We start from the raw sequence: 10,398 nt of genomic DNA on the forward strand, positions 1-10,398 counted from the left end.
ATCACAGGCTCAGTCCCTGCCTCAGTCATTGCAAGCGCATCTTGTTTGATTAATCACCCACTATGTGGATACTGTTTTTTAGAATTGTGTTATTTAGTATAATTTGTATTTTAGTATATTTAGTATTTAGTATATATTTATCGTCTACTGTCCTTATTGCTTAGTTGTGTTTTTATATTATATACTTTTAATTACTTTCTGCTGTTAGTGAATGTGTGTGTGTGTGTGTGTTGTCTGTATGCTACTGTGACCTTGAATTTCCCCTGGGGATCAATAAAGTATCTATCTATCTATCTATCTATTGTATATGTAGATTGATTCACACTTTGTTAGAGTCACATTTTTATGTGCCTGCTGACAAAAGTAAAAATCCCTTGAAGCCAGGTATGATCAAAGTTGACCATTATTGGGTGATATTAATCATCATAATGACATTATAATGACAATCATGATGATAGTGATTGCTCCTAAATGAGTGCTTCACTGTATTCCACATTGAGTTCTATCTTCATTGCTTTCTTTTCAGGTCTTCTATCAGACAGGTCATCATCACAAATACTTGAGAAGCTTGATGATAATCGCAGTGATTTCCAGTAGTCCATGTAATTTTGTCTTGAACACATGTGTCATTGTGCCTGGACATGAATGGCCTTCTCTTATCTGAAGGTTTTGCAACCTCTCATTCAATATGCTTCAGTGTAGAAACCTTGTTTAGCCTGTTGTGAGCAGTCTTACTTTTTTTCTCTACCTCTCACCTCTGTGTGTGTGTGTGTGTGTGTCTGTGTGTCTGATCAGTAGGTTTCGGTGAACAGCAGCTTGTGTGTGTGCGTGTGTGCTATGTGCCTATTTGACAGAGTGTATGACAGGTAGATAGGTGGGCTGGCCCGTTGCTGCCTAACCTGTTTGTTTGGCTCCGGTGGTGTGTGTGAAGGCATTTAACAGTGCGATTCATCAAGAGAGTCAGAATCACTGGAGTTCAGAGGAGACAACAGGCCCCTACAGCATCAGATGGTGAGTCCATGCTTTGAAAGGCTGTGAACCCACTGCCTACAAGCTGCTCAGTAATAAGTCTCAGTGTAACTAATGATGATTTTGTTCAAGTTGACTGAAAGGATCTTTCATGTTAGGCGATTAGTAGTTTATTTTGCCTTTGATATTGCTTCAGAGCTATCAATGTGTGATTTCAAAATTAAATCTGAATTACTATCTGAAATATTCTAAAATGTGTTTAATATGCATGTGTGTTGTTGGCAGAATATACCAGGCCATTTCGTGAGCTTCTTGAAATCCGTGAAATACATTTTGTAACACTTTACATGTATAGTCAGCCCATGGAGGCTTAAAAGATCATTTGTTGAGATTCAGTATGTAAAATTGTTGTTGAACAATTACTGAACGTGACCTTAACCAAATCTACTGTAACCCCTAAACTTAACCCTACCTATGAATTGTAGTTAATAGAATATAAACAAACAGATTCTTGATAATCTGAACATCTGTGGATAGTCTATGGGCGGACTATCAAAGTAAAGTTTGATCATTCTTTATGAATTTATGCTTTTATCCAGCGGTTGTAACATTCAGGCTGCGATGGTAGACTGTGGGGTTTCGTGGGAGACACGCTACATATTGTTGTATTTGTTCCTAGCGTTACCATGTTATTTTTGTGACTGGGACATTAGTAAAACTCAGGAAACAGCCTCAGTTTCTAAATCTCAATCCTGAAGTGTACAGTTACACATTGCCATATTTTGTATTAAGTAAAAAAGCAGAAATGGTTAAAGGTTTTGTGGGTGTATGTGAACACACATGTGTGGATATGGTGCATTGATGGATGAAGAAGATCTTTTTCTACATCCCTTTCTTGTCTAGCCTCTTGGGAAATGGAAAATGTGTGGAAATGATTGTCCCTATGGGACAATAAAGAGTCTTGTAATTGTAACTAGCTACTGTATGCATTCAACACTAGCAGCTGAAACCCAAGTGAACCTGCTGAACCATTGATGGCTCTTGTGGTATCGATAGTTTTTGTTTTGTTTTTTTGTGCTTGACTTTCAAGCTCCCTGCCAACACGTTGCACCCTGTTTGAGTGTCGAGTGCCTCTTCTCCCTAAACGTAAACATCCATACTTGCCCATCCTCTCTCTGAAAGAGGGTCAGTAACAAAGGCAGGCACTTTAAATCGATACTGTTGATATAGTTTCATCACTCTCACTGCCCTGCCACACCCTTGATTGACATGCAGATGACAGGAGGGGCTCAAGAATATTCGCCTGGCTTGGTGTGTCCTGCAGGCTGGCCACTCAGCCTATTTGGGTGTGTGATTGTTGTGAGGGTGAGAGAGTGTGTTTCAAAGGAGAGGTATGTATTTGTGTTGAGAGGGCTGCATAGGTAGAGCCCACGTGAGCCACCGAGCATCCTGACTGACTGGTTTCCGGCATTCTTGTTCTGCCAGAAGGCCATACCAGAGATGCCAGAGGCATGATGTGCTGCGTGGGTGTTTGACTATGTTTCTGTGTGTGTGCGTGTGTGTGTGTTGTGCTTTTGTATGGTTTGTCTGTGTGTATGCAAGCCAAGTTTTGTCTGTGAGTTTTATGGCTGTGTGACATTTGAAATTAGAGATTTGGCCAAGAATTTAGTATTGGATGCTTTGGTTTTAACCCTTGATAGTTGTAAGAGGAAACTGCAATTAATTTGGACAACTTACTTTTTACCTTACTTTGGCTTTTTGGAAAACCAGTCCATCAAACAAACAAAACAGTTCTATCAGTGGACAGAAGACACTGCAAGAGGAATATATATATATATGCATTCAGTCATAAAGCAGATAACCATAAAATGAAGGAGAACGCTGACTTGTCAAGACATAAAGACCTAGTTTAGTTTAGGACAGTTTAAAAAAAGGTTTCTGCCTCAGAAGCTGAACAATGCATACATTACTACAGCACAAACACTCATAGATTGAGTAATCATACAGTACACCCATCCCTGAGCCGCGCCAGTTTCAATTGTTCAGGGATTAAAGCCAACATTTGTGTTGTCGAGTGACAAACCACATGTATAACCACATATTTTGGCAGATTACCTTCATTGATTTCTGGTGACTGTGAGTGGGTCTAAGTATGTGCCTCAAAGAGAGAATGGCTAAAGTACATCCGTTATTATATTTGTTTTGATTGATATGTGGGAACATGATATGTCATGTATGTAGTGCTATCTGGTTGGATAGATATCTATTTACATTTAGTTCTGCTGAATATGTCCAAAGCCATGCAGATGGTCAGAGTGAAATAATCCTTTCCTTCCTCTCTTCCAGGTTTTAATGAATGCGGCCTTTTAATGATATGCAGTTGTAAAAAGCTCTGAGTGAAAATGGTAAGTACAGTAAGAACTGTTGATAATATAGTCTTACATTATAATAATCAAATGTCTATTTGAATAGACACTTTAAAAATATATAATTTTTAGTGGCTTGTGTCCAAGTGTTGTATGCAGGCCTGGAATTTCATTATTTTAGGGGCAAGGCCACTTGGCCTTTGGTTGGGCATATTTGGCGGGGGGCACAAAGGCCAAAGTTAAAGGGACACCAGGCAAGCCTGATGCTTTTTCCCTACGAAACTCCCCCTCGCTCGGTCTGAAGCTCTTTTCCTTTTCTTTGCATCTTCCGTCAACTGTAAACTGTAAACTGATCCTGCTTCGGTCGGCGGGTATGATACACTGAACTTGCAAGCGGGATATTCTTCCTACAGGCAGTAGGGGCGGGTGAGAGTCTTCATTCGCCCTGTAATGAGTCATTTAACCATATACCGACTTACAAAGATGAGTAATTAACACGAAAACGTTGCCTGGTGTCCCTTTAACTATAGCTTACAGTAGGCTACATTATAATGATCAAAGTTGAATTTAGTCTATTAACAGCTGTAGACCTGTATCACTGAATGAAACATTACAAAAACATGAAACCATGAAACATGACATATTAGCCTACATAGAACTGTAAATCATCTGATTTTAATATTTACCGATATTTAAGCTATATTTAACATTTATTTATATATATATATATATATATATATTGCGAATACTTATGACCCCTGTATTTTAAGGAAGAACATTTATTTATTTATGATATATTATTCATTCACAAAGAAAATTGGTGTCCTTAAAGGTTGGATATTTCCTCATTTTTTTACTTAAGGCATTAAGATCAATTTGATGATTTTATATTCCTCTTTTTAGTCAACTTTAGCATTGGTTCAAAAACGTATGAGCCTCACTGTATATATCACCAGTGATGTGAATGATTAAGCATTGACAATATTTAATATTACTGGTGGTGATAAGGTAGTAGGGGGGCCCACAAATCAAATTCCGCTTAGGGCCACATCAGGACTTGGATCGGTTCTGCGCATATTCTGTGTTTTGAATGCGGGCGACTGGCTACATTTTAAAAAAAATGCGTTCATAACGTGCAGCTCGGGATGAAACTTCCCATACATTTTCAAAAGAAGTAAATAGTTGTACAATATTTCAGTCAAGCTTTAGTTGGTTTAAACCTACAACTGAATGTATGCAAAATGGAAAGTGCCTAAAGTATTAACTTTGATTTGCTGTGCTGCATACTGGACAATAGATGCACGTCGTATATTAGACTTGTATGAAGTATTAAAATGATTGTTTAAAGTAGTCTATGTTCGAAAAAATATTGAAAGGAATCAGGGGGAGCCAGTTCAGTGCCCTACTGTATGTCTTTGGCAAGTAGCCTACTACAGTAGACACAGGTGAAGAACAGTCAGCCTCAGCCATCAGGCTACATCAGCACAATCAGACCCTTACAAAAAAATAACAGTATTACTTCAAGTCTCAAACTGCAGATTTCTGAGTATCAAAACAGTTTGGAGGAAATATTTGTAGTTCTTATGTAGGAAATGCAATATTTTGGACACAAAAAACTGCATAGTACTGTACTTTACTGTAGAAATGCAGTATTTTGGACATGAAAATACTAGGCTACTGCACTATAGCCTACTGTAGTATAACTGAACTGTACTAAAAAAAAAACAGTTATTTTTTGTACTGGGATATGTACAGCAAGTATCAAAAGCAAGCAGCCCAGACCCTAAAACTGGGCATTTAGCTGTGAAGGTCCTTTATGGGGAAAAACACTATATTTGGTAACTTCCGTAGACATCCAAAATGGGCTGGGATGATTGTATTGGAAGCATTACATTTCGGCCCTCAGAATTTAGGTAGGAGGGCCCCTTAGCGGGATTTAACTTAGGGCCTCTTGGACATCTGAATCGGCACTGCTAATATTTAAATTTCTTGCCTTGTCTTCTGGCTGCTGAATGTTGGATTTTTCTTGCCGTGCGCTGTCACTTTCTCCACCACATCAAAAAACTAAATTAATTTGTTAAAATCGCTGCATCAGTCGGATACTAAGCAGAATATGGAAAGAGGGGGAAGTAGTCATTCAGGGCACCAAGGCCACAGTGGCCTGTGAACATACGATTTTTAAGGGGCATCACGGCCAACGCAAGGGGCAATGAAATTCCAGCCCTGGTTGTCTTTTAAATCTATGAATATGTACTTACTCAGTGTACAGTGCATATCTTTGTAAATATTAATCTGCAGTGATTGTGTTTTCTTGATTGGTCTCTTCAGAACGGGGAAATGAAAGGGAAAAGCATCTCAGCGGATGTGACCCTAGGAAACATGGACCTTGGAGAAAAGATCATCTCTGTAGGGAAAAACCCTTCCTTTGCCAGGAAGATTGGCCTGAATGAAGGTAGAGTGGAACCTATTTATGCTTTTGAGTGACTCCTTTGGATCCTCCATGTGCAATGTTGCCCATCTTGCCCTTGCTGATGGTGTTAGTCAGTGCCATTCACATGTATTTTTGATATTTTTGATGTTTATTATTATGTTTTAATATCATTCTTGGCTTCTCTATCTCCATATAGATGATCAGATTGTTGCTGCTACCATTCACTTGGACCATCTTGCCAAAGATGATGCTTTAAAGTTGTTGAAGATCCTCGTGCCCTATGATGACAAACTTGAGGTTAAAACCAAATCCAGCATCGTGCTTGATGGTGATGTAAGTGGCTGTATTTTTTCCTCCTCAAGTAATGGGTAGGCCTACATACTCTTCCTAAAACTTGTCAGACATATATTGTTTGTTTTTAAAGGTTTGACTTATTTCCCATTGTCACCCTTTTTGTTTTTGCAGCTCAATGGACCTTCATTGAACGGAATTGATGGTGGTGCAAAATTTACCATGCCAACAATAGGCATGTCGGGACCGCAATTAAAAGGAGCAGGCTTGGATGGTACTGTTCAGAGCCCTGAGCTTAGTGTCTCAGCACCATCAGTTGAATCCCCAGATGTGTCTGTTAATGTGGACCCACCAGAAGTCAACAGCAACGGGATGAAATATAAGGCCCCTAAGTTTAAAATGCCAAATTTCAAATCGTCAACAAAAAAGCCACAAGTTACAACCCCAGACGCAACTTTGACAGGCCCAAGCATCAGTGCAAATGTCGACACACCAAAGCTCAATCTTCAACCTCCAGATGTTGATGTCACCTTACCAAAAGCTGAACTTGAGGGCCCAAATCTGGATATAGATACCCCAGATGTTGACATTGAGCCCCCATCAGGGAAGTTCAAATGGTTCACACTTCCAAAGCCAAAGTGGGGTCACCCTCGACCTAAGATAGAAACCTCAGACATTGACGTTTCTGGGCCAACAGTTAAAGCTGATTTGGATATACCAGATGCAGAGGTGAATCTGCCCAAAGCTGAAATTGATGGTCCAGATGTTGACATTGATCCACAATCAAGCAAGTTCAAATGGCTAAAAATTAAGAAACCCAAGTTTAGGAAAATTAAAGGACCAGATGTGGATATTGATGCAGATGTTACAACACCAGACTTGGACCTTTCAGCACCAAAGATTAAAGCTGATGTGAACACGCCTGATGTTGATGTGAAATTACCATCAGCTGACATAAATGGTCCAGATGTGGATCTCAAAGCTCCTGATGTTGAGGTAAACGCTCCATCAGGGAAGATAAAATTTCCCACTCTAAAAAAGCCAAACTTCAAAATCAAGCCAAAAGTGACCACTCCTGATATCGATGTTGATGCTGACATTAAAGCTCCAGAGGTTGAAGCAAATCTTGAAACACCAGATGTCAATGTAAGCCTTCCAAATGCAGACATTGATGGCCCTGATGTTGATCTCAACGTGCCTGATGTCAACATTGATCCCCCAAAATCCAAGTGGAACTGGAAGAAGCCTAAACTGAACCTCTTAAAACCCAAAACACCAAGCCTGGAAGTTGATGCTGATGTAAAGGCACCTCATCTTGAAGCGGGACTTGACCTGCCTGATGGAGATATAGCTCTGCCTAAGGCAGACCTTACAGTACCTGATGTGGACCTCAAATCTCCAGACCTCAGCCTCTCTGCACCAAATATTAAAGGTGACCTCAATGCTCCGACCCTGGATGTTAATCTACCTGATGCAAGCCTTGAAGCACCAAAAGTGGATCTAAAAGCACCAGAAGTTGACCTTGATGCCCCATCAGGCAAGTTCAAGCTGCCCCCAATTAAATGGCCAAAATTCAACCTGTCAAAAGTTAAAACACCTGACATTGATGTTGATGCAGATGTAAAGACACCAGATTTGGATGTCTCCCTACCAAAAGTTGAAGCGGGACTTGATGCTCCTGAAGTCGATATAAATTTGCCCAAAGCAGATCTTAATGTCCCAGATGTCAATCTCAAAGCACCTGACCTCAACCTTTCTGCACCAAAAATCAAGGGAGATCTAAACGCTCCAGCCCTAAATGTTAACCTACCAGATGCAAGTCTGAAAGCACCAGAGGTAAATCTCAAAGCACCAGAAGCTGACATTGATGTTCCATCAGGGAAATTCAAATTGCCTCAAATTAAATGGCCAAAAGTGTCTGGACCAAAGGCTAGTGTAGATGTAGATACACCAGACTTGGATGTCTCCCTACCAAAAGTTGAAGCGAGACTTGATGCTCCTGAAGTTGATATAAATTTGCCCAAAGCAGATCTTAATGTCCCAGATGTCAATCTCAAAGCACCTGACCTCAACCTTTCTGCACCAAAAATCAAGGGAGATCTAAACGCCCAGCCCTAAATGTTAACCTACCAGATGCAAGTCTGAAAGCACCAGAGGTAAATCTCAAAGCACAAGAAGCTGACATTGATGTTCCATCAGGGAAATTCAAATTGCCTCAAATTAAATGGCCAAAAAAGTGTCTGGACCAAAGGCTAATGTAGATGTAGATACACCAGACTTGGATGTCTCCCTACCAAAAAGTTGAAGGGACTTGATGCTCCTGAAGTCGATATAAATTTGCCCAAAGCAGATCTTAATGTCCCAGATGTCAATCTCAAAGCACCTGACCTCAACCTTTCTGCACCAAAAATCAAGGGAGATCTAAACGCTCCAGCCCTAAATGTTAACCTACCAGATGCAAGTCTGAAAGCACCAGAGGTAAATCTCAAAGCACCAGAAGCTGACATTGATGTTCCATCAGGGAAATTCAAATTGCCTCAAATTAAATGGCCAAAAGTGTCTGGACCAAAGGCTAATGTAGATGTAGATACACCAGACTTGGATGTCTCCCTACCAAAAGTTGAAGCGGGACTTGATGCTCCTGAAGTCGATATAAATTTGCCCAAAGCAGATCTTAATGTCCCAGATGTCAATCTCAAAGCACCTGACCTCAACCTTTCTGCACCAAAAATCAAGGGAGATCTAAACGCTCCAGCCCTAAATGTTAACCTACCAGATGCAAGTCTGAAAGCACCAGAGGTAAATCTCAAAGCACAAGAAGCTGACATTGATGTTCCATCAGGGAAATTCAAATTGCCTCAAATTAAATGGCCAAAAGTGTCTGGACCAAAGGCTAATGTAGATGTAGATACACCAGACTTGGATGTCTCCCTACCAAAAGTTGAAGGGACTTGATGCCCTGAAGTCGATATAAATTTGCCCAAAGCAGATCTTAATGTCCCAGATGTCAATCTCAAAGCACCTGACCTCAACCTTTCTGCACCAAAAATCAAGGGAGATCTAAACGCTCCAGCCCTAAATGTTAACCTACCAGATGCAAGTCTGAAAGCACCAGAGGTAAATCTCAAAGCACCAGAAGCTGACATTGATGTTCCATCAGGGAAATTCAAATTGCCTCAAATTAAATGGCCCAAAGTGTCTGGACCAAAGGCTAATGTAGATGTAGATACACCAGACTTGGATGTCTCCCTACCAAAAATTGAGGCAGGACTTGATGCCCCTAATGTAGGTTTAACATTACCTAAAGCAGACCTTACTACGCCAGATGTGGATCTAAAAGCACCAGACCTGAATATCTCTGCACCAAAGATTGACAGTAGTGTAAGTGTGCCAAAAGCAGATCTTACAGGACCAGATGTAGATTTGAAGGCTCCAAGTATAGATGTTGAAGCTACTTCAAGTAAAATAAAAATGCCTCACTTTAAGCTACCTAAATTCAATCTAACAGGACCAAAGGTGAAAACACCCAGTGTTAATGTACCAGACATTAATGTTCCATCACTTGATGCCCCAACAGTTACAGCTGATGGGCCTAGTCTTGACTTGACAGCTCCAGATATCACAGCACCCAAACTTGAGGGTAGTATCACTGCTCCAGATGTTCATCTGAACTTGCCAAATATGGATGTCAAAGCCCCTAAAGTAGATCTTAATGTTCCTGATGTCAACGTTGATACAGACTTGAAAACACCAGATTTCAAGGCAGACACTGAGGGTCCAGATGTGGACTTGAAAGTTCCAGACCTGGATGTCGATCCCCCTTCAGGAAAATTCAAAATGCCCCATTTCAAATTGCCTAAATTTGGTTTATCAACCCCAAGGGTGAAACGGCCTGATGTGGATGTGGATGTGAAAGCACCTGAAGTGGATGTTGATGTTCCCAAAGTTGAGGCAGACCTTACTGCTCCAGAAGTCAAAACTGAGGTCAGTGCTGATATCAAGGGCCCTGAGATTGATGTGGATGCACCTGATGTCAGTGTTGATGCATCAAAGCCAAAGTCCAAATTCCACACTCTCAAGAGGCTGTTTAGAAGAGGAGAAGAAGGCCCTGATGTTGAGGTAGATGGAGATGTAGGCACTGACATTAAATTGCCAGAGGGAGATATACCATTGTTCAAAACACACAGACTACCACAATGCACCATTCAGAAAGCATTGGAGTTCCCTGGAGCTGTAGACCTGCACAGTGACCCTGTTAATCCTGAATTGAAAACCCTGATTAGAGGAATCAGTACTCCTAGTCTGAATAGCCAGGGGCAGCAAACCGGACCAATTGACATC

At 40.7% G+C, this 10,398-nt stretch overlaps 1 protein-coding gene across 1 annotated transcript; it reads left to right on the plus strand.

Moving 5' to 3' along the window:
- Positions 1-953: 953 nt before the first annotated feature.
- On the plus strand, positions 954-8,175 carry si:ch211-125o16.4 (neuroblast differentiation-associated protein AHNAK). The gene is made up of 5 exons (XM_048269171.1): positions 954-1,011; positions 3,316-3,374; positions 5,664-5,787; positions 5,963-6,099; positions 6,232-8,175. Exons 2-5 carry the CDS (start codon positions 3,372-3,374, stop codon positions 8,173-8,175), a joined length of 2,208 nt encoding a protein of 735 aa, XP_048125128.1. The 5' UTR covers positions 954-1,011; positions 3,316-3,371.
- Positions 8,176-10,398: the final 2,223 nt, after the last annotated feature.

This window comes from Alosa alosa, chromosome 18, assembly GCF_017589495.1.
Source record: "Alosa alosa isolate M-15738 ecotype Scorff River chromosome 18, AALO_Geno_1.1, whole genome shotgun sequence".
NCBI classification, from domain to species: Eukaryota; Metazoa; Chordata; class Actinopteri; order Clupeiformes; family Clupeidae; genus Alosa; species Alosa alosa.

Coding starts and splice junctions, on each gene's coding strand:
- si:ch211-125o16.4 (XM_048269171.1), top strand. Junction 5,788..5,962: donor GAAGATTGGCCTGAATGAAG/GTAGAGTGGAAC, acceptor ATCTCCATATAG/ATGATCAGATTGTTGCTGCT. Junction 6,100..6,231: donor GCATCGTGCTTGATGGTGAT/GTAAGTGGCTGT, acceptor TTGTTTTTGCAG/CTCAATGGACCTTCATTGAA.